Raw genomic sequence first — 23,033 nt, 5'->3', positions numbered from 1 at the left:
AGGCGCACGCACTCCCACCCTTTTCGGAAAATCTCCCAGCTTAGCCCGTATGTTTTTATCAACTCAGCAAATAAGCCCCCAATATAAGAGTTTCATCACATTTACCCTTATGCTCCTCACTTTTTGTCAACTCAGCCCAATTCAATTGAGCTATAAACAATATGGTCTCTTCATGTAAGATAAATACCTCACATTTTGTTTACAATTTAGTCCGATTAAGCTGGATTTCCGAGATTTAACGAACATAAGGTAAATTTATCAGGGTTGATTTGCTGAATTGACACAAAACAATGGCAGGTTTCCTTCCTTTTCGTTTTGTTTTCCCTTTGGGGGGTATCGCAAAGGCCTCGCTCAATCCTTTGAAGAACGATAATAAATATATTTAAAATTTGGCTCCATTCTCAGAGAAGGGACAATTCAGGCTTAAAAGAGTGGTAGACAGTACAAATTTCAAATTATCGGTCTTTTCATCTTTCGTCTCAGGCCTGGTTTCACATTCCACATAAATTAAAAGTTTACCCCTCTTCTTTGACGCACCTTCTTCTTCTTGTTGGTTACCACCATTTTCACCGAGCATGGCTGTTCTTCAAGTAAACAAACAGAAGGTCATCTCTCCCCCTCTCTCTGTGTGTGTTTAGTCCCGTGCTTCGGCAACTCAGGTTGTTGGCTAATTGTGTGGGTTTTGGGTTTACATTGCAGGAAAAGCGAGGAAGGGCACCGAAAGTGAATGGAATAAAAAAGGTTTGCTATTTTTAGTCTCTCTTTTTTCTTTAAAAACTAGAACTTATGTGCCCAGTTGTGTTACTTGTTCTTTTCTTTTTTTTTTGGGGTGGGGGGGGCGCTCTTGTTGGTGAATCACTGTTGATGTTCTGGGCTAAGTGAGCTAGCTCAGTTCGTTTATGTTTTGAAGACGAATACCCTTAAGAGACTTATCAATGTTAGCTGGTGTCACTAGGTATTCTTAGCCTAATTTTGTATTCACAAAACTGGTCTCTATTTTTGGTCTCGGAAAATGGTTTTTAGCATGGGTGAATGTGTACTTCTCATTTCACAGAAATGATAATTTGGCAGTTTAGATGAACTAGAAGGGTTACTTTGAGGGGATGCACTGAAAGAAAAAATTTGGAAAACATTTTTGATGAAATTGAAAGCAGCTTTTACAGATGGAAAGCTAATTCATGTTCTACATGTTTTTATGCTCGTGTGCTTTTTGAAAACAATAACAAACAGAGCCAAAGCAATAACAGACGGCTGCTTAAAACATTCTTTTCCTCACCAAGAAAATTATTTGTATTATGATGCACTAATGAAAGTTCTCATCTTGTTTAAATGTTAAAAATGGTAAAGCTCGATTGATTAGAGAAATGCCTCTTGAACAGGTACCGAGTAACCTTTCTGTGAAGTCTGAAAGGTCAGTGGTTTAAATTCAGAGGCTATCTAATATTCCTTTAACTGTAAGAAGCAGCGTCGTATTGTAATCTGCACAATGTTAACTTAATTTTATTCTCTATAGCCACACATCGAAGAGAGCCAAAATTGATGACCTATATGATAATGAGGAAGTTAAATCTGATGTCATGATGCGAGCGAAAGAAATTCAATCTAATCTATCACCTGAACTCCCTAGCATCATAAAGCATATGCTACCCTCGAATGTTACCAGAGTATTTTGGCTGGTAAGCTTCAAGCTGGTTCTATTCTTTTGTTGACAGTTTTTTATAGTTTATGATATTTGATTCTCCAAGTGTTCTGAATGGCCAACTTTTTGGATGGAAGCATTTTCCTAAGAGCTTTTGTGAAGCATATTTACCGAAAGAGGACACTATAATTGTTTTGGAAGATGAAAGGGGAAAAAGTTATGAAACAAAATATCTTGCACGCAAGGTGGGCCTCAGTGCTGGATGGAGAGGGTTCTCCATCGATCACAAAATAATGGAGGGAGATGTTCTGATTTTTCATTTAGTCGAGCCTGCCAAATTCAAGGTAATTTGATGAATCTTAATCTTGACTGCACAATTGCTGGATTACTTTATTTCAATTGCTACTCTCTAGGGTCCTCAAATAAATTGAATGAATTTAGTTGCTTCGAAAGTTTCAGGATTGCTTCGAGAAACATAACTTTAAGCCAAAAGACATATAAATTGTTTTTTGCTATTTGAAGCCTTGGAGAAACTGGATACTAGTAGGCAATTTAGATGCTAAATCTTAAACTTTTAAGAATAAGAAACGAGGGAGTAGGGAAATTCTATCTGGTGATTATACATATAGCCTCATGATCTTAGTTTAGATTCGTTGGATTCCTGGCTATGTATCTTCTGTATCTTGTGAGAGCTGGAATTTGTCAGCTCTTGCCTTTTCAAATACCTGCAGCCTTAACTTTGCCAGGCACATTGATGTGAATCAACGCATCACAGAATAAGCGAGGACCAGAAACAGTTTCCTAAGCCTATTGCATGCGGATTGTGAGACATCATTCGTGAATGTTATTTTGCATGAGCATCTCTTTCTACAAATTCTATTATTAATTCTATTGCTGTTTGGCTTCATTTAGGTCTACATTGTGAGAGTAAATGATTCAGAAGAAGTGGATGGCGCTCTTGCCCTTTTGAAATTGGAAGGTGGTGTCAAACAAATGGGTCCTAGTAAGTTTCAAATTTCTGTATTCATTTATGCTCACTTATCAATTATGAACGGCAGAGAGCATTATGTTACCTTTCATCTTCCTTATCTGCAGTCAATAGTTCAGAAGAAGTGGATGGTGCCCTTGGCCTTTTAAAATTGGAAGCTGCTATTAAACAAATGACTCCTAGTAAGTTTCAAAATTCAGCACCCACTTTGGCTCACTTATCAATTAGGAATGACAGAGCATTGTGTGATCTAACATATCTTCGTTATCTACAGTCAATGAAGCAGTTCATGTAGAAAAACTGAGCAAGGTAAGCGAAGAGATGGAAGATCTGGATTTCGAACATCTATCGCATGACAATCCTGAAAAGAACGTCAAGTTGGCCTGTCTTGCCACCTTTGGGCCTATATCAGATCTTCATGACTATGAAAGTGAGGATCTTGGCTCGGAAACTACAGATGGAATCAGATTGTCAAAATCTGCTGTTGATTTTAAAGAAGTGAAATGTTTCGAGGATTTTGACATTCTTGTAAATGGCTTAGTAATTAGCAGTGAGCTCTCCAAACACCTTCAAACCAAGTATTATAAGCTTTGCTGCAGTCAAAATTCCTTTCTCCATGACCATCTTCTTGATGGCCTTAACTGTAAACTGGTTGTTGGAATGCTTTGCGAGACTATCAATATTGCAGATGCCATCAGAGCTTCAAAGCTTACTACTTCTCCGGAAAGCTTTGCAATTTGGGAGAAGACTCTGAAAGCCTTTGAAGGCTTAGGAATGAATGTCGGTTTTTTGCTTGCTAGGCTGGGACAGCTTATGCACCTATCTGCTAAATCAAAGAGGTATGAGGAAGCTACTCTGCAAAGAGTGAACGCCAAGGAGGAGATGACAACTCTTAAGGCAAAGCTTTTGGAAGTGAAAGACACTATAAATAGGCTAGGCGTTGAGATTGAGAAATTAGTGGTGGATTCTGAGAATCTAGAGCTTAAGTTCCAAGAAATGGCTAAAGCCCCATGGTGATGAAATGACTGGCTTGTTTCTAGTTTTTGTCGGGGAACAAACCCATTTATGTCACAGTGTTTTCAATGTTTTTGTGAAGCATTCATTCACCACTCAGAATGTATCCCTAAATACTAGAAGAAAGCAAGATTAAGTGATATATTACAAGAAAATTTTGTGGGGCCTTTCTTGTGTGCATTGTAAGAAAATAGAAGCAAAGTGAAAAGAACTAAACTATAAAAAAAAATAGTGAGAGTGATTTCTCTTGCATAATACAAAGTCGTCCATTGGGTATAGTTTTTTCTCCAAAGACTCACTTAGTAAAACGTAAAGATTATCTTGTATTTTCGTAATGTAGTTATGACAGTTACAAACAGTTAGAGTATGGTTTCAATGAAAAAAACAAAAAGGTTTTGTTGCTTATGAGAAGAAAAAAATACTATTCAAGTCATAAAAAATCATCTTTAAATGATTCTAAATTTATAAATATTTATATTTATTATTCCATTGTAAAATCTATTTCATTATTTTATAAACTTGAATAATAAATTATAATTATAATCCTTTACCCTTCGAATTGGTATATTTAACTTTCGTATGGTATTGTATTCAAATAAAAGATCAATAAATCTTATTTTTTTTATTTAAAATTAATTTTTTTATATTTTTAAATTATTTTGATACAATATTAATAATATTTTTTAAAAAAATATTATTTAAAAAAAAACAATACTACATCCGCAAATATATCTTACAAATTTAGAATTTGTTTGGAAACGTGATGAAAATGGTATGTTTTTAAATTTTAAAAAATAATTTGTAAAAAAATAATATTTTATATTTTTAGATTATTTTAATGTGTTGGTATTAAAAATAAATTTTAAAAAATATATATATATTATTTTAATATATTTTTAAAAAAACATTTTAAACTAAAATTGCTATTATAATCTTAATTATACCCTTATTAGACCTCCTCCAGTCAGGCGAAGTAAAGATGAGACTCGAACGTACCGTTGCTAGCGCGAGCCAGATTTTGAATTCAAACAAAACTAGTAAAATATTAAGATTGTATTCGGCAGTATGACAGTGGTTGTTTTTTAAATAACTTTTCGTATTGAAATATATGTTAATAATATTTTTTTATTTTTTAAAAATTATTTTTAATATTAGCACATCAAAACGATCCAAAAAATATAAACCATACTCAATTTTAATAAAAAAAATAAAAAATTTAAAATTTAATGAAACATTGATTAAAATGGACAGCCAAACAGACTCTGAATCTGTACAAAACCAAAAAAAAAAGGAAACCAACTGTCCTGTTTTTCATCATCTATCACATCCTCTTCAAGTCTTCTTTTCATCAATAACAAAGAGAAAAAGGGGTTGGGTTTTTTGAATCAGAAAGTGTGACACAAAAAAATGGCGAAGTCAAAGCAAACATACGAGGAAATCAGGCAAAAGAGGGTGGAAGAGAACAAGAAAAGGATGGAAGAGCTCAACCTCACAAAGCTTTCTCAAAGTCTCCTTTCTAAGCCATCTCCAGTACGTACATTTTTTTTTGTAAAAAAGGTGCTTTAATTTTCGTCTATGTGTGTGCATTAGCTAATGTGTTTTAATGGATCTTCTCTTCTTTTTTTTCTTTTTTTGTCTTGTTTGAATGTTATGTGATAATAATTGAACAGGTGAAGAAAGCCAAGCCCAGAACTTTTAGGCCTGCAGCGGCCTTAACTCCTGTGAGAAGATCGACTCGAGTTTCAGACAGGCCAACTGTTAGCTATAAAGAAGTAAGAGATGCTATGTTCGATTTTTGGGCTAACATGCAGTGGTGGTGTAATTGAAAATATCTTTTGTTTTCTCGCAGTTACCAGTGGAAACTTTGGAGAGAACCAGAAGGTTTGTTACCGGAATTCTTTTGTTTAAAAGATTGAGGCTTGAAATCTTGGTGGATGTTTTTATGCAACTATGATTATGTAATTCTTATGTTTTTGTGATGTTCATTTGTATTGTAGAAGCTACAGTTACCGAAGGAGAGGTTTTGGGGTTTATGCTTCTAGTGATGCGAGGGCGTATGCAATTGATAAAGCAGAACAAATTCAGTCACGTTTGGGAGCTGATTTCCCAAGTTTTCTAAAACCCATGGTCCAATCACATGTCAGCGGATGCTTTTGGCTGGTAAGAAATCAGTCGTTTTGCCTCATTATTGTAACTATAGAAAGCTAGAAGGAAAGAATCTTTCTTTTGAGAAAGTTGCTGGCTTGTAAACAGACCAATTATCACTACATTTTTTCCTTTTTCAGTAGATACCAATTGAGAAACTGAAGAGGTAAAAATTTGGAGAAATAATTTGTCAATTTTGGTCCTTTTCATGTTCAATGAACATCATGTCCTTGTTCTCCAAACAGTAAAGATGGTAGGTAATTTCATACTCAGATTTTACTAGGGGATTGGAGTTTTATGAAATCGCTGAACGTATCTATCAGGGCCTGCCAGTTTACTTCTGCAAGTCGCATCTTCCCCTTAGTGATGAAATGATGACTTTGGAAGATGAAAATGGAGATGAATTCCAAACGAAGTACCTTGCTCAAAAAACTGGTCTTAGTGGCGGATGGAGAGGGTTTTCCATTGATCATGAACTCGTTGATGGAGATGCATTAGTATTCCAGCTAGTCAGCCCTACAAGATTTAAGGCAAGCACCTTAATTCACTCATTAAAACCTATGCTTGATTTGTTTTACAATAGGCTTGGGCAATGTTCCTGGTGCAATGTGATTAATCTCTTGTTATATCTCAGTTGATACAGAATCTTTGACTGGTGTGCATTTGAATTGTGGTTTAAAAGTTGTTCTATGATTTAGATATTGTGCAGCAGGGTAAAATACTAAACCTTGGACTGCATGCAAACATTGCCCCATCGGACCAAAATGGAATTATTGCCTCAATATATTGCTTCTGGTTCATGTCCTGTTATATGTCTGGCAGGCCTGCCTAAACAGAATGATGTCTTAACAAAGTATTTTTGCCCATTTTTTCTGCTACGCTTATGTAGATGGAATTACAGCCACATGAGTAATCTATGCGTCCCAATTCTCTTAGTTGCAACTCTTTTTATTAGGTGTACATTGCAAGGGCATATGATTCAGAAGACAACGAAAACAAGGAAGACATGGAAGAAGATAATGAAGGGAAGAAAAACATTGACAATGACAAGAATTCAGATTCCAAGCACTTGGATGGGATAGCCAAACGAACCAGAGCAAGTAATTGCTTTTCAACCCTTCAAAATCTTCAGAAGTTTTCCATGATAGGAAATCAATCCACATAAATAGTCATATTAGTAGTTATATAAATAGATTCTGATCCCTAAATTGAAATATGAGTACCTGTTGGGATGCGTTAAAGTTTGAGCTTGATTTAGTGAAAATCTATGTTCTAACTGGGAATCCCCATCAACGCTAACATTTAAAAAATGATAGGAATACTTTGTGGAAATTTGATGGGTAAAAACACTTGCTTCAAGGATTCTTGAACTGCTATCAAGAATCTTTTTCTTGTTTACTGCCATTCATATGCTGGCATAGGTAAATTTTCGTACTGGTCAGAAATATTAGAAGACAAAAATGAAGTACTGATCAATTCGCACCCGCATTTATATCACCTTCAAACCATTCTACAAGTTTCTGAGTCGGATATATTATTGCTTTTTCCAGGCAGAAAGTAGTGTTTCATGATGTGGAGCAGCAGCAAGTTTCCTTCTTCGCAATATAATAGCTACCTTATTGTGGAGAAATGAATCTTTTGTTTTGGCTTGGCTTGTCTCTGCAACATGCCATTGTGGAGTTGAAAGGCACTCGCTAATTACTGATTAGACTTTGTCAAGTAGCATAGAAACAGTGGCTGAGAACTGAGATTCATAACATTTTGTCTACTTCATCGATTGTTGTTAGGTTATTGAATCGTCCCAGAGGAGAGCTGCCAATTTGCTAGTATTGCTTGTGAAAATAACATGAACCAGAGCTAACAACTGAAATGAGATTGTGGATGTTTTGAACAAATGAAGTTTTGGACCAGATACGGCTACTGATCAGATTTATTCGCTGGAGTCCCCTCCTTTGACTTAACGGGGATGTTGTTTTGAAAAATTCGAATTTTTTTTTGAAGTGTTTTTTATTTATTATTTTAATATAAAAAAAATAATTATAAAAAAATGAAAAGCATTTTTTATGCAAAGAGATTTTATATGCATGGATCCTATGCTACGAGGTAGTCAAGTTTTGGTTTGCAATGAAATTCGACACAGGTAGATGAAAGTTGGAGACGAGTATATTCAGCAGTGACTGTGTAGATGTTTTTTTTATAAAATTTTTTTATTTAAAAATATATTAAAATAATATTTTTTTATTTTTTAAAATTTATTTTTAATATTAGTGTATTTTAAAATAAAAAACAAACAAAAGAAATTTAGAAACATGATTTCCGAAAAATTCAAACTTTTTCCGACAAGAATAATATCCTTAAAAAAAAAAGTAGTGGTTCATCTATAAATCAAAATTACTAATAAGAGAGAGCGGCATAATATTTTCATGTGGTCAAATCAATTAAATTAAAAAAAATGATTTGCCCGTTAAAAATTGAACTAGAACACATTTTTGTATTTTAATTTTATTAGTATATTAGTCATATTATTAAGGTATTCATTTAGATAGTAAATGAATTTGTTTTTTCAGTTATTATTTTATATTCAAATAACTATGAGAAATAATTTTTTTATGGATATATTATTTGTAATATGAATGATATATTTAAAATCTAATTAAAAAAAATTAATTTTTTATAAAAGTTAGCTCAATAATAAAAAAGATAATTTAAACCTGATTTGGATGAGTAAATATTTTTTAAATCTAATAAGTAATAAGTAGAGTATAGAAATTATTAAACCTGATCTAAATCTCGTTCAAATCGAACTCAAAATATATATATTTATATTATATAAATATATTTATAAAATATTTAAATTTTTTTAATACAATATGATATATGCATATCTTAATACTAATATAAAATACATGTACATAAATAATATTTATTATTTATTATACTATGCTTACTTCAATATATATATATATATATATATTATTTTTTATTGATTAATAAATAAATAATAGATAATAGATATTTATCATATATCTGAAATTTAATGAATAATTTATAAATATTTTAATTTATTAACTGATAAATAATAATTAAGATATAAATATTAAGAAATTCAACTCAGATATCGATAGAAAAAAAAACTGTACAATCCACATGGCAAATGTAAATGCCCTAAGGGGCACACTTCTCAAAAAAATAAGAATGAAAACCCAAAATATAGAGTTGATGACACGAACCAGGTTTTGAATTCAAACGCTACTAAACAAGGCGCTCACTCTTACAACTCACCACTCCACCACTGTCCTTCCATACAGAGAGAGAGGCCGACAGATAATACTATTAGGAAAAAAAATCGATACTCAATAGTTTACTTTCTCCTCAACTTTTCATTTCAAGTCCTTTTTTTTTTTTCACTCTAATAAAAGGGGGGAAAGAGTTCATCTTTCTGACAAAAAATGATGAAATCAAAACAAACGTACGAAGAAACCAGGCAAAAGAGGATGGAGGAGAACAAGAAGAGAATGGAAGAGCTCAACCTCACAAAGCTCTCTCAAAGTCTCCTTTCCAAGCCATCTCCAGTGAGTACACACAGTAAATGCTTTTACTCGAGTATTTTTTTTGTTTAATGGTTTTTTTTTTTTGTAGTATGTTTATGGAGAGATTGTGTGGTAATTAAATAAACAGGTGAAGAAAGCGAAGCCCAGAATTTCTAGGTCACCAGTGGCCTTGACTCCTGTTAGAAGGTCGAACCGGGTTGCAGACAAGTCTCCCGTTAGCTATAAAGAAGTAAGCTCTGGTTTTTGCAACGATGACAGCTTTATTTTTTATATTAAAGTTTAGACCTCTGAAATGCCAAGATTGATTTTTGGGCTGATATATAGCGATTAATTTATTGAAAGCAAGTAACTTTTTATTTCTGGCAGGTTCCAATTGAACCTTTGGCGAGACCCAGAAGGTTTTATACTTGGACCTTTTTTTCTTAAAAAAAAGAGAAAGATTTTGAGTACTTTAACATTTTGTTGGGTGTTTTGTAACTTGTCTTATGTGTTTTGTGAGTGGCACTTGTATTATAGGAGCTATCAAAGGAGGGATCTCTTGAATAGAGTTTATGCTTCTGATGAAGTAAGGATATATGCAATTCATAGGGCCGATCAAATTCAGTCAAGTTTGGGAGCTGATTTCCCAAGTTTTGTAAAACCTATGCTCCAATCACATGTCACTGGAGGGTTTTGGCTGGTAAGAGTCCATGGTCTATCTAATTAATTTATAGCTCTAGCGAGAGAGAGGGAGAGAGAGGTTGACTTGGTTTTTATTAAAAAACGGTCAGTTTACAAAGGTAATCCCAGAACTAAAAAGTTTCCGGTTTTTAGTAATTATCTCCCTTTTTATGTACCATGTACCTCCAATTAGTAATTTGTATAATCAAGCTGATCATTAATATTTGTATGATTAATTTTTTTCTACAAAAGATGGGAAGTTCATGAAATTTCTGTCATTGGGTCAATAACTGTGATTTCAATGTTATCAATAGGGTCTGCCGGTCCCCTTCTGTAAGGCTCACCTTCCCCATTATGATGAAATGATCACTTTGGAAGATGAAAATGGAGATGAATCTGAAACGAAATACCTGGCTGGAAAAACTGGTCTTAGTGGGGGATGGAGAGGTTTTGCTATTGGCCATGATCTAGTTGACGGAGATGCATTGGTATTCCAGCTTGTCAGCCCTACTAAATTTAAGGTGCGCCTTCTCACCCATAAAACTTGTACTTGATTTATTTAACAATATTAGGCACAGACATTCTTCATTGCCGTGTGATCGACCTCCATTACATTTCTGTCAATAAGGATATTTTGTTTTCTGGCCCATGCAAAATTGGCTGGAGGATGCAATTTTAATGATGCAAGCTACATGGTGAGCTGCAAATTGTATGCAAGTATTGTCCCATTTGAGCGAAGAAGGATCAGCCTGCCTACATGAGTGATGTTTTAACAGAGTGTTATTTGTAAATTCAGAACTGTCTATGTTTTCTGCTGCAGTTTTGTTGGTGAGCCGTTGTTGTTTTCTATGAATATCAACCCCCTCAATTACTTCTTTTTTTTACCAGGTGTACATTGTAAGGGCATATGATTCAGAAGACAATGAAGATCAGGAAAACACGAAAGACAATGAAGTCAAGGATAACACGGAGGACAAGGAAGACGAGGGAAAAATTGAAGAAAATGGCAAGGTTTCAGATGCCACAGATTTGAATAGGAGATACCCCAAACGAATCAGAGCAAGTAAGTACTGCTATTCAGCCCTTCAAAACCTTTAGTAAAAGCAAGTCTTTAGATAACCCATTTGGGGAGGGGGCAACCTAATTTCAACATGGAGCAGTTTTGAGATGGATGCCACCACCAATAGTCCAATACACCCCTTCACTGTGGCATCTAAATCGGATGTTCCTCCGGACTCATTTCTTCGAACACATGCCAGAAATAGAAAATAGAATGCCCCGCCACAAAATTAATAGATCACACATATTTGGATGAAAATCAATTTACAAGGTTCGTGTCTTGTATTATTGCTTTTTGACAGGCAAAAAGTAGTGTTCGCAATAGCTGGGCAGCGGCAAGTTCCTTTGGTTTCAGCGTAGGAGCTAATCTATAATGGAGAACTGACATTTTGGTTTTTGATCCTGTAACGAGCCATCATGGAGTCGAAAGGCAAGCAGATCATTATCATTTTGTAGCATAGAAACAGTGGTGAAGAACTGCACTTGTAATATCATTGCTTGCTTCGTGATTATTTTAGGTTATGTTTAATGAAAGTCGACCATCTCACTTCTTGTCTGTCTCGATAAAATCTTGTCGTTGCAATGGCAGTGCCCAATGAATTTTTTCAGAGATGTCTTAATCAGTGTGGGTTGTGAGACTAGCATGAACTAAATGAGGCAAGCAAAATGATAGTTCTTTAAGCTTAGAATTCAAAACCATTTAAAACATCCACCACGATGAAGGCATTAAGTAGTTTTTCCTTTGAATTTTTTTCTTAGAAGAATGAAAGAAAATGGAGAATGAACAATAGCCAAGAACAGCTCGGATAAAACCCCAAAGAATGTTGCGAATAGAAGGGCTACTGAACTTATATTGTGCCTCCAGCAAAAACTAGAATCATTTGAATCAATCAGCTCAATTTTTCATTTCATACATAATCTTGGTGAGTAATTAAAATCCATTGCATTAACGTAACAAAAGAAAAATCCATTTGCATTAAAAAAACGGTGAAACTGTTGAAACTCAAACCTTGGTAAAAGGTTTCGTTATTGTGGTTTATTTGACAGAACTCAACAGATAAGATGATCTGGATAGACCCTTCAATTTCTTTTGTCATGTCCACTGATCCGCATGACAGATACCAATGCTCTAATTATACTCAGAAACTGAGGTCTATGTGCTTGATCTCAGCGAAAATCCATATCACCACTCATATTCCACTCTTACCCCCCGGCCATATTTAATTTCTATTCGATTTGCACTTAACATGTTGGCTCTCCATTTTGATGGATTTTCTTAGGATTGTTTAACTAGCATCTTTGGACCAGCTGCAAACCCAGAGTGAGATAGGGTCGAATCTTCTTCCAACCATAAACTAATTTATTAAACCAGAGGCGGCCGTTGAGAGGTAATTTCACAGCAAATGCTCATAATTTTGACTTTTGTTCACTGAAGCTTGGATCGATGCAGACGACAACCTGTAAAATATATGTTGTAAAGAATTGAGCCATCTTGTGATCATGACCTTTAAAAAGGAAAAACATAAATAAAATGAACTGGAGCATAACAAAGTCAGCATCCTGCACACCTTGCCAACGCTTTTACCCGAATGAAGGTACTCAACAGCATCCGCAACAGAATGGACACCGTCAAATCTTTTTTGGTCTAACACAACCTGTTACAATTGAATAAAATCAGTTCAATATCATGAGTTCAAGTGTACGAGACAGTGCTTGCCAATTATATTAACATCGTAAACAGGTTCCATTTTAATTGGAGGAGAACTCCCTTCACTTCCTCTTGCATGGCTTTAATCTAATACTTCCTACTTCACTCAGAATTATTAGTCAATACTTAAGCTTCTAGGCTGCATCCAAACTAAAAGGATGTGATGAATTTGCAAAACTTGCAAAACAATACACAAAGTCTATTTAGTTTTGGTCATGCATAAAAGGCAGTAGAAGAACGCAATTTGTTCAATTTAAAGAAATCAGCATGTGCATTGGAAGAGAAAACCAGTGAGTGCGAAGGAAAAAAATTATCACCTTTACTCATCTCAATGATAGAAAGAGGAAAGGTAGGAGGTGAGCTTGAAATAGGGGGCCAACAAAGCAATTTAAAATATAGCCTCATACAGCTATCGTAGTTTGAAAAAAAGAACAGAAAAGTCTTTGAAATAATAGAACCAAAAGAAAGAATTACCTTGAGCTTTCCAGAAGCGAACATGTTATATAGTCTGTCTAGATGTTGTGCCCACAAGTGAGTATGTTGTAGAAGGAAAAAACCAGCCTGTAATCCACAAAAAGGAATCAAAGGCGGCCAGTATTTTTATCTCGTCCAAGATAGTTAATATAATGCTACACTTGATTGCTGATGATCATTCAGTTCTAGCGAAAAGTACAAGGTTCATATATCTTTTCCGTATCCTAAGAAGGCAGAATACGCTATGTGGTACATCCATGCTTCCATTGGCAAAAGCCAGGGCAAATCAAGATGCACAAAAACTCTACGCATCATAAGGGAAGAAAATAATTGGGTGCATTAAGATATGTAGAAGCAAGCAATGTGCTTACTTGTAGGAGCTTACTACAAGCTAGTATATTCCACAAAGATGGGTTGTGAACTTAGTTCGAAAACAACAACTCTAACCCTTTAACCTTGACATACAGAACATTTTAGTTGTAGCAGTTGAGCTTGGGTAATTTTTAGAGTTTTCAGGTTTGAACATTATCATCAAGATTAGTATTCACTTGAAAAGCACATCAAGTAAGTGAACATGGGCAGGTGGTAATGCTAACTGGCCAAGTAATGGAATTACAACATTTAAAAAGCAAGATGTTCTTGCAATGCATACAAGAAACAAAATTATGTTGAATAATCACTACTCAACTGAGTAAGGACATCAAAATATTCCACGAAATATGAAAGTTAGAATGTAAAATAAGTAAAATAATGAACTTTAGATTCATAAAATGATATGGAAGTGTGTGATGACACCACATTCATAGTCTAGCAGCTACATACCACAGTTTGACTTCTTGCTAAAATCTTCTCACAGAGTCCTGTATAATTAGCTGGTGTCCATCCATGCTCTCCTTGATACTAGAAAAAAAAAAGAATGAATCAGCTTATGGACAATGTATAATTTACAACGTCAATTAAGGCAAAAGATATTGCAAATTGTCAATTGCACATCAATACCAGACACATGTAATATAGTATGCTCAAGGACAACCTCATAAATTTAACCATATGATTATTCAATGTGGAATATAAGAAATCTAACATGAAGTGAGGAATGGGAATTGACATGATTGTGTTGACCGCATAAATTCAAAATAGCATTGAGTCTGTCCATCAATTTCCATTGAGATGATGATGAATTTCATTTTACACAAGTTATTTTTCATGTTGATAAGGTAAGAACAAACACAAGTTTTTCTCCCAGCTCTGTAAACATGAGCATCACAGGCTAAAGTAAATAGTAGTTTGGCTTCACAAAAGGTACACCAAGGTGGTGTGCAAACAACATTCAAGTAATTTTAGAGTTTGTGATAAAACTAGATGCAGTAATTTTTTTGTAATTTAAAAGTGAGAAAAAGGAAAAATAAAATTTAAAATACAATCAATTGAGACGCTTGTCAAGAAAAGCAACCTGAGAAATCATTCCGATCACAATGAGTCGTCCGTGCATCGCCAAAGCATTCAAGCATAAATCAAACATGTCACCACCAACAGATTCATAGATGATGTCAATCCCTTTTGGAAACTCCTTTTTTAGAACCTGGCAGAATTGAGTCATAAAATTCCTCAAAGCACAGCAATCAAAAGAATTTAATTGCACGATTCATGAAATTTCTATACTCAGATCCCATAATCTCCTATACAAGTGTGAGATTTACCTGGCAATAGTGAAGGCCTTTTGCACATTTAATAATATAGCTCACTTATTACAAGCCCAAAACAGCTTTGTTCCATATTTGTGCAAGAGAAACACAACTAAATAAAAATTCTTCAGTACTGGCTCTAAATTTTTTATGCAAATTAGGATCATATTTCTTAGAGATGTTTTAAATTTCCGACTTAAACAGTGTGCCAGCAACTGCATCCAATCTCCTGTAAAATCCCAATTGTTTGGAACTCTCTTTTTTTTGGAATGGAATATTTACGGAATCCCCATAAATATGATCAGACCTTATTCCATGTGATTTAACTCTTCTTATTCTTAAGCAAGTCCACATGCATGGGCTAAATTCTGCACAATTTTGATAAGACTACCTGTGTTTGTTGGGAGGAGGTAGGAAGGAGCAGGGATATCAGGCAGCCCTATTTGATGAAGCAGTAATTCATTGTGTGGCATAAAATCACACATACATACCGTTTTAATATCTTCAGCTTTATAATCTATGACTCGATCAACTCCCAGTTGTTTTAAAAGAATTGCCTTTTCGTTACCTCCACAAGTTGCAACAACTGTATTTCCTGCCAATTTTGCTAGCTGCAAGTTTAAGTATTCACAACATTTAACCATTGCCCATGTGAAGATGGAGATCAATGATTCGGCAAAGAAGGAAAGTCCTTTGAACATGGAAAAACTTAAATAAGAACTGAATGTTAAACTACCCACCAAGAAGAAGAAATATATGGGTAAGATAAAACATACAAAATACATAGCTTATTTTCCAATATTTATGAATGCCATCATAGTTTGCATATCTGTCCACCTCTATCTTATTGAGACACACTAAAAGTTAAAGTATTGTTCCAAAATGCATAGTATAAGGAGAATACCATTGCAGTTCTCTCTTGTAGTTGTAATATCCATTTTTCATGTGGTCATACAAATCAATCCCAAACTCCTCTCCTTTTTGTTGGATGATTATCAACAGTATATTTGGTTTTTGCGACATGTTAGATAATATAAAACATCATTTGTGGTACTTTTGTAATTGAACGTTGTGGGTCTTTCAGGTGGAAGAATTATATTCCTATGATAAAAACCTAAAGATGTTCAAACCTCAGTGACCTCTGTTCTGAAAGGAACAGCACAAACTTTCCTTTATACTCTATACTGCTAATTCTCCAACATATGATCTTTAAAAACAAGTGGAAATTTTTCCAAATGATATTCTAGAAAAGGGTATTTTAGCTACAATCATAGAATTAGAATTGTTCTTCCTGTTCACAACAAGGATTGAATCTATACGATTTTTCACAACTCAAACATATAATCTGTTTTTCTATTCCAAGTAATTGATATGCTGTTGGAATATAAAATAAATTGAAATAAAAAATATGAAAGCATTAGACACAGCCTAAATCACATTCAGCACTGTCTACTTTATGGATGAAGAATTGAAGACCATTCATATATGAAAAAAATTAAACCTGGACAGCAAATTGACCAGTCCCTCCTGCAGCAGCAGTCACAACAACTGCTTCTCCAGATTTCATTTGTCCACACTAGAAGTTCAACCAGAGAAAAATATTGTCAAAGGAAACAACCCAAATCATTGCGCAGATTATTATTAGATATATTCTAGAAAATAGTGAGACATTTCCGATGAGTAATAACACCAAACAAAATATAAATTAATACAAAAGGAAGCCAGGTAAATGGCCAGAATTAACATGTGAAAGAAGCACGACCTTTTCAAGAGCAATTGATGCAGTCATCCCTGAAGTCAGCAAGGCAACAACTTCAGGATCTGGTCTAGGTACGGGAAGGATATGTTTTGCTGGAACCTAAATTGAGCACAAAAGCAGTTAAAAGCTTAACACTTGCATATTCACAAAATCAACATTTATACATCCAACAATCCTTTTTTTTTTATCTAAAAACCCATTTATGATGTAGATAGTGAAGCAAGTCTTGCTAATTGCCAAACATTGAAACAATTCTGTTTGGGACTTAATACCACTGTGAATTCAGTATAACTCCCAAAAGTCATGAGTGCAGCAGGAGTGCCAACTTTCAAGTCAGTGACAGATTCCCCCACTGCTGCAATTATTCCCACTGCCTGGAAACAAACGACATTAAAAGTCAGGTAGAAACCATAAATACTAACAGTCTGAAAAATATTATAATTAGTAGCCTCATGATCAAGATTGTCTTAATGGGATTTTAATACGCACCTCAAAACCAACATCAAATGGAAGACTGGAGGTAAGGTCTTGGTTCTTGCCAGAGAAATAACGACCTGAGCTGAAGTTCACCTGCTCAAAAGTTCATAGCAAGTCTTTGTTTAGGTATTCAATGCACAAGTGTTTTTGCACACAGATAGAATTGCATAATCATATGTCGAGATGGATGGATCATCAATGCTGGTATCAATTGTACCGGGCAAAACAAATGACTTGACAACATGAGTATTCTTTCTCCAGCATTTTTCACAGCCTTCACATTCTTTTTTTATATAGTGGTCTCTGTTCTGTGAATTAGCTGTTTTCTCTTATCAAATCCTCTCTGAAGTGAAGAAAATAGCAAATAATTTAACACACCTAGCCAGTATGGGCAGAATTGTAATCTGCTTCAACAAAAGTTATATTTATGATCGGTCATCTCATGAATTCAATAACCATCCTAGAAGATCTAAATAAAAGTCAAACAATAGTGTTGTTGCTGCAGCTGGTAACTGGTTACACAGTGAACCAAACAGTTCATCTTTTTTTAACAACAGGTTAAAGTCTGGAAACAACAATCAATGACCAAAAAAGAAAATGTAAATTAAAGTAAATTCTTTTGGGAATCGTGAACTTACATCACTAGCATTTACACCAGCATAAATGACTTTCACAAGAACTTGATGTGATCCAATGGGTAATCTCAATGGTACGCGCACTATGCGGGTAGCATTGCGAAAATTATGGCTCAAGGTCTGAACAACTCTGAACAGGAAAAAAAATGTACAAGTCACTGTCACTAACTGATTGGCAGATACTTGCCCTGTGAAATGTTCATGATAAAGTAATTGACAAACAGATTGATAAAAAAAATTACATGCATGCTCTCTTCTGTGAGATAGAACAAGGTAATTAAAGAAAACCAAAAAGGCATGAGGCTTATATTTCTCAAATTCACAAGGTAAGCACCTTACAGAGATGGTAGTATCTTTAAGAACTTGCCATGAAACCAATTCCAAACTTTTCCATGAACCAAGTGGCTAAGCATGTATAATTGGTAAAGAAAAAGTGTCTATACATCATTTACTTACCCACTATACATACCAATAATTTATACAGCTATTTTTAGCAGTCTTCCACCTTGACTTTGTTTCCATTTGTTAGTGATTTTACTACTCGCATGCTATTTTTGAAATAAATCAGTAAGCTGAGAAAGGAATAGAAGGGAGTGTCCATGCAATAATTTTGGACCTTTAAACATGTGGGAAAAAGAATTATAAAGAAAAAGGCAATTTTTGGATGGAAGGTTGGCATCCTATCTTGATGAAGATAAATGTAGCAGAGTATTTAGCGAATGTGAATTAACATTGAATTGAAGTCTAATAAACAGAAACCATTTAAAAAAGTGGAAGTTATAAGTTTGACATAACTTCACTCACAGTTTCTCATAACTCAGAGGAAGTTGAAGGTTCACTGGGGCTTGGTATGACACTCTTCTTTTGGAATTTGAAGAACGCACCAAGTATTTTGCTTCTTCCATGGGAGTGGGCCAATACTCCATGCCCCTACGATTTGTAATCCATAGGCAAGAACCAGCTTTACTCTCATCACTGATAAGCTCAAAAGCACCTTAAAAAGGCAGAAACATTCGAGTTTCAGAATTTTTCTTTAGAGAGAGAGTTTCAGTGACAACTGATATCAGAAGCTAGTGTCAGGAAAAAGAACTAGGTTCAGTGACAACTGATATTGTGTATTGTTAAAAGTTCTTTCTGACATGTAGTATATAGCAAGCAGCCAATAGGTAAGTAGTGATACAGGGGGGAATTAAAAACAATTAAATAATCTTCAGGAACTTGTACAAGAGATTGGACAAATGTTTCACAAGTACAGGAGTAACAATCCAATACATGCATTATTAAATATTTCTGAACTAATAACCTAATAGTTACTTATTTGGAAGAAATATTATACTATACCTTTGACAACCATTTTCATAGGAACAAAGCCTCCCACCATGTCAATAAATTTAGAATCGACTTTCTCTCCCATCTCTGTTTTGACAAACTGCATCGGATTTTCCAACAAATAAAATAACTATCCACGGTAAGAAGTACACCCAGTGTGTGCTTGTATATTCATACAAAAAAAATAAAATGCCACAATTTGAATCGATGTTCAGTTAAAAGTTCTTAAAGATGGATTGGGAAGAAAAGAAGGGATACAATTGGTTTCATAGAAATAGATTTATCGACACAAATCAGGAACAGAAATATATAATCCTGATCGTGACACTATTCCAAGAAGAATAACAGGGATGAGCTGATGCTATAATTGCCAATTTAACTTCCATTCAAAAAGGTCTGCAGATAGCATGAAGTGATGACCATAGTACACAGAAGCCTAAGCTATTAAATGATAAATTTAACTTCTATATTAACTTATGAGACTATGGGATTTTTTTGTTTATCATGATAAGTCTTATTGAAGGAAAAGGGAAACAAATAGGAAAACGTTATTCCCTTATACCCTTTTAGAAAAAAGAAAGAAAGAATTCCAACCAAACCAGTGAAAAGAAAAAAATGAGTAAATAACTAGTAGAACTACACAAGCTTCGATGTTATAGCCTCACCTCAGGGCAAAGCACATTGATGCGTATACCCCGGCGTTTATACGGAACAAGTGATCTAGTGAACATAACAACACCACCTGAGAAACAAATCTTATGAGCATCGGAGTATTTGAGATGGAAATTCATACACTTGTCTGGATTATTCATTGATTAGGATAAAAAAAGTACGCAGTGATCAACACAAAGTTGATGGAATGGAAATCACCAGACCTTTAGAGCCAGCGTAGATAGGATCTTGATACATTGGATAAAGACCAGAAGAAGATCCCAAATTTATAATAACTCCAGGCTTCTGCGCAGCTAGCATACTGTTTATCTGTCCAGAAATTGCAGGTAATAATTATTCAGTAACCAGATACTTTCATGGAGAAACAAATGAAAAATGATAAGCTCAAGCAAGATTACCGCAAGGTGAGTACAATCAATTACTGCAAGCAAGTTCACATTAACAGTATGCTTCCACGAATGAGTACCGTCTGTTTTATCTTCATAAAATGGTATGGGATTACTGATTCCAGCACCATTAATACAAATATCCATCCCTCCATATGTTGCCACATGCTTCTCAAAAGCAGCAGCTAAATCTCCTATTCACATCACCAAAAAAATAAAAAATAAAAAATCAACATAAACATCACAATGGCACGACCTTATATGCAATCAAAGTATAAATTTAAATCCAAAATGATAATTATGAATAAACTTACTTGATTTTGATACATCGCATCTAATAAAAAGAGCAGACGGAAATCCCAAATTGGGATGGAATTTGGCATTCTCTTTCTCGACAAGTGACGCAACTTCCTTTCCTTTTTCTTCAGAGAAATCAATAACAGTCACGAATATCCCCTTCTCTCCAAGAGCTAAACTAAGCGCTCTCCCTATATATAGACAAATCATAAATACATAAAAAACTAACAGATTAAATATCATAAAATGAAAACTGAGCTTCGCTGAATCGAGGATATTCAGAAAAGTGAAGTTGATTTTACTAGCAGAAGTTGATTGATTAAGAAGAAAAAAGGGCAGTTTCAGTGATTGATCTTAAGCTGGATAATCACAAACGCGAAAAAGAAAATACCGATTCCAGAGGCACCGCCAGTGACTATAGCTGATAAACCTGGTTTGATTTCCATTTTCTTGTTAGTTGTGGTGAAGATATTATTTTATTGGTTTGATAACAGAAAAAGAGGGGGGGGGGGGGGGGGGGATGCAAGAAAGAAGGATTGGAGGAGTGGAGTCTTCTAGTGGCGGGCTGGATTGGTTTTGCCGGATGGTAAGGCTGATTTTGTCGTTGTCTCGGTTTAAAATTCGAGGCGGTGATTTTCTTTTTTTTTTATTTACGTAAATGTTTTATCAACTCGTACGTATGTCACAAATTTTAAAGTTAACTAGTAAACCTTTAATAATTATTATATTATTAATTATTATATTAGCAACCAGTAATCATCATATAAGCGGTTACCATCGTATTATCAACCAGGATCTGTACAAGTTGTACAACTAAAATAGGACAACTAAAGTATTCTTAGATTTGTCCGTATCGAGTTTCCAAGATTGAGACACGTGGACTATTCCAGCATTGTGAAAATATGGGGAAATTTTTTTCTCTCCTTTTATATGGGTTTATACTTTATATTTGTATTTTCCCTTTTTTTTTCATATGCAAGGAGAAGCGTGTTTCTTTTCGGAATTCATATAAGAATCTCATATTTTTTACGTGTATATTTTTAAGAACAAGGGTTCATTTTACCCTTTTATTAGCACGAAAATTAAATTCGGAAAAACTATAATATTTTACAAGCTAAACGAGCAATGAGTAGAATCATGATTTTTTCAAAAATAACTTTTAGCACTTGTTTTGAATGTGTATTATTCAACTGTTTTATAGTATTTTTTTATAATTATAATCTCTAATATATTAACTTGGATTATTTAATCTAAATAGTTTTATATGAAACTTAATAGTATGTAAATAATTTATATTGTTTGATTTTTAAAACAAATAGATAAATTTTAATTGTACTAAAAGCATATGATGTGAATGGATCTTAATAGTAAAAGCATGAATAAACAGTTTACAAACGTTTATTTAAATAAATCATTTTAAAATTATAAATATGTATCAAGAGAAATAAAAAAAAATTAAATCGCTGTTTTAATAATATACTAAACTTTGATGTTCACTTTTAGATTTTTATATTGTTGATGCTTTTTTGGGTTACGTGGTTAGAAAATATAAAAATAACAGAATACCAAGATTGACCTATTTCTTTTTTTTTTTAATTTCTACAATGATATATAGTTTTTTCCCTTAATTAGAGTTGAGGTAGGATTTACATATCAGTACTGGAGATATTTTATAATATTCATATCATATTAAAAGTATAATAGTCAATCGAGATTCTCCCTTTTATGTATAGTTTATGAATCAATAAATTAAATTTTCAAACAGGTTCATGATTAAGTATAATATTCCCTAGCTACAATACCCTAACAATTATTTGCCATTTTTTTGTAAGAAAAAAATTTGTTAGCAAAATTCAGAAGATAGCACTTCATGTAATGATCATTGTTGATCAACTATTATTTCAAAACAATATTTTATAAATATCAAGATTATTATTTTTTTAATTCTATAATCCATATTTTACATTTTGAAACAATAGTACCGCAATGCCTTTCTATCCACGTGCACGCGCGTGTGCATGATCCAAATTTATGGTGCTGATTGCGGAATGCAGGTATCTACCTTTTAAAAGAGTATTCCTCGCCAAATTCTCATCTCATGGATTCTATTAGAGCTTCGTTATCATTTATGTCAAGCTGTTTCGCTGTTAAGAATATGTCTGGAAATGCAGTGTAAATTATGTTTTTAAAAGAAAAATTAATTTTTTTTTATTAAAATTTAATATGATTTATATTATATGTTTTGGATTGTTTTAATGTGTTAATATCAAAAATAATTTTTAAAAAATAAAAATATATCATTAACATGTATTTCCAGCATAAAAAATTATTTAAAAAATAATTGATAGGCAAGCATACTTTAAACTACAGGGATGGAATATGCATGCATGGTCCAGGAATGCTACGGTGGACTGAACTTGGCCCGGCCATTAGGCATGCCGTGATCGTTCTTCTGTATTAATTCTCGTATCATAGCAGTGCTGCATGGCGGGAAATTTTCGGGCACGAAGCAGTAGATTACGCAGGACTGCTGCTACGAATACAAAACACGAATT

The 23,033-nt window shown here is 34.0% G+C and overlaps 4 protein-coding genes across 4 annotated transcripts; 3 read left to right on the top strand and 1 right to left on the bottom strand.

The window, feature by feature from the left end:
- Positions 1–364: 364 nt before the first annotated feature.
- LOC133679901 (B3 domain-containing protein Os01g0234100-like) lies at positions 365–3,808 on the top strand. Its single transcript, XM_062102631.1, has 8 exons — positions 365–605; positions 700–741; positions 1,380–1,411; positions 1,514–1,676; positions 1,777–1,983; positions 2,552–2,642; positions 2,735–2,809; positions 2,902–3,808. Exons 1-8 carry the CDS (start codon positions 576–578, stop codon positions 3,642–3,644), a joined length of 1,383 nt encoding a protein of 460 aa, XP_061958615.1. The 5' UTR covers positions 365–575; the 3' UTR covers positions 3,645–3,808.
- A 1,119-nt stretch (positions 3,809–4,927) lies between these two features.
- LOC133679819 (B3 domain-containing protein At3g19184-like) lies at positions 4,928–7,681 on the top strand. The gene is made up of 7 exons (XM_062102525.1): positions 4,928–5,171; positions 5,312–5,413; positions 5,491–5,522; positions 5,639–5,801; positions 6,110–6,316; positions 6,742–6,886; positions 7,337–7,681. The coding sequence occupies exons 1-7, from the start codon at positions 5,049–5,051 to the stop codon at positions 7,345–7,347; spliced, it is 783 nt and encodes a 260-aa protein (XP_061958509.1). The 5' UTR covers positions 4,928–5,048; the 3' UTR covers positions 7,348–7,681.
- A 1,341-nt stretch (positions 7,682–9,022) lies between these two features.
- On the top strand, positions 9,023–11,590 carry LOC133680028 (B3 domain-containing protein At3g19184-like). The gene is made up of 7 exons (XM_062102815.1): positions 9,023–9,358; positions 9,465–9,566; positions 9,704–9,735; positions 9,854–10,016; positions 10,312–10,518; positions 10,886–11,060; positions 11,359–11,590. Exons 1-7 carry the CDS (start codon positions 9,236–9,238, stop codon positions 11,367–11,369), a joined length of 813 nt encoding a protein of 270 aa, XP_061958799.1. The 5' UTR covers positions 9,023–9,235; the 3' UTR covers positions 11,370–11,590.
- Positions 11,591–12,002: 412 nt separating this feature from the next.
- LOC133680027 (uncharacterized) lies at positions 12,003–21,011 on the bottom strand. The gene is made up of 18 exons (XM_062102813.1): positions 20,870–21,011; positions 20,496–20,669; positions 20,194–20,375; positions 19,999–20,104; positions 19,789–19,865; positions 19,136–19,223; positions 18,599–18,788; positions 17,798–17,924; positions 17,172–17,252; positions 16,955–17,056; positions 16,686–16,781; positions 16,425–16,499; positions 15,415–15,534; positions 14,692–14,820; positions 14,061–14,138; positions 13,239–13,325; positions 12,625–12,711; positions 12,003–12,514 (listed from the first exon to the last, which is right to left on the bottom strand). Exons 1-18 carry the CDS (start codon positions 20,922–20,924, stop codon positions 12,464–12,466), a joined length of 1,905 nt encoding a protein of 634 aa, XP_061958797.1. The 5' UTR covers positions 20,925–21,011; the 3' UTR covers positions 12,003–12,463.
- Between the last annotated feature and the right edge of the window lie 2,022 nt (positions 21,012–23,033).

Source organism: Populus nigra, chromosome 19 (assembly GCF_951802175.1).
Source record: "Populus nigra chromosome 19, ddPopNigr1.1, whole genome shotgun sequence".
NCBI lineage: Eukaryota > Viridiplantae > Streptophyta > Magnoliopsida > Malpighiales > Salicaceae > Populus > Populus nigra.
This window is presented reverse-complemented; position numbering and strand designations above follow the sequence as displayed.

Coding starts and splice junctions, on each gene's coding strand:
- LOC133679901 (XM_062102631.1), top strand. CDS start 576: ATGGCTGTTCTTCAAGTAAACAAACAGAAG. Junction 1,412..1,513: donor CTTTCTGTGAAGTCTGAAAG/GTCAGTGGTTTA, acceptor TATTCTCTATAG/CCACACATCGAAGAGAGCCA. Junction 2,810..2,901: donor TATTAAACAAATGACTCCTA/GTAAGTTTCAAA, acceptor CGTTATCTACAG/TCAATGAAGCAGTTCATGTA.
- LOC133679819 (XM_062102525.1), top strand. CDS start 5,049: ATGGCGAAGTCAAAGCAAACATACGAGGAAATCAGGCAAAAGAGGGTG. Junction 5,523..5,638: donor ACTTTGGAGAGAACCAGAAG/GTTTGTTACCGG, acceptor TTTGTATTGTAG/AAGCTACAGTTACCGAAGGA. Junction 5,802..6,109: donor TCAGCGGATGCTTTTGGCTG/GTAAGAAATCAG, acceptor CGTATCTATCAG/GGCCTGCCAGTTTACTTCTG.
- LOC133680028 (XM_062102815.1), top strand. CDS start 9,236: ATGATGAAATCAAAACAAACGTACGAAGAAACCAGGCAAAAGAGGATG. Junction 9,736..9,853: donor CCTTTGGCGAGACCCAGAAG/GTTTTATACTTG, acceptor CTTGTATTATAG/GAGCTATCAAAGGAGGGATC. Junction 10,017..10,311: donor TCACTGGAGGGTTTTGGCTG/GTAAGAGTCCAT, acceptor TGTTATCAATAG/GGTCTGCCGGTCCCCTTCTG.
- LOC133680027 (XM_062102813.1), bottom strand. CDS start 20,924: ATGGAAATCAAACCAGGTTTATCAGCTATAGTCACTGGCGGTGCCTCT. Junction 18,789..19,135: donor TATGAAAATGGTTGTCAAAG/GTATAGTATAAT, acceptor TGCCTTTTTAAG/GTGCTTTTGAGCTTATCAGT. Junction 17,057..17,171: donor CATTTGATGTTGGTTTTGAG/GTGCGTATTAAA, acceptor GTTTGTTTCCAG/GCAGTGGGAATAATTGCAGC.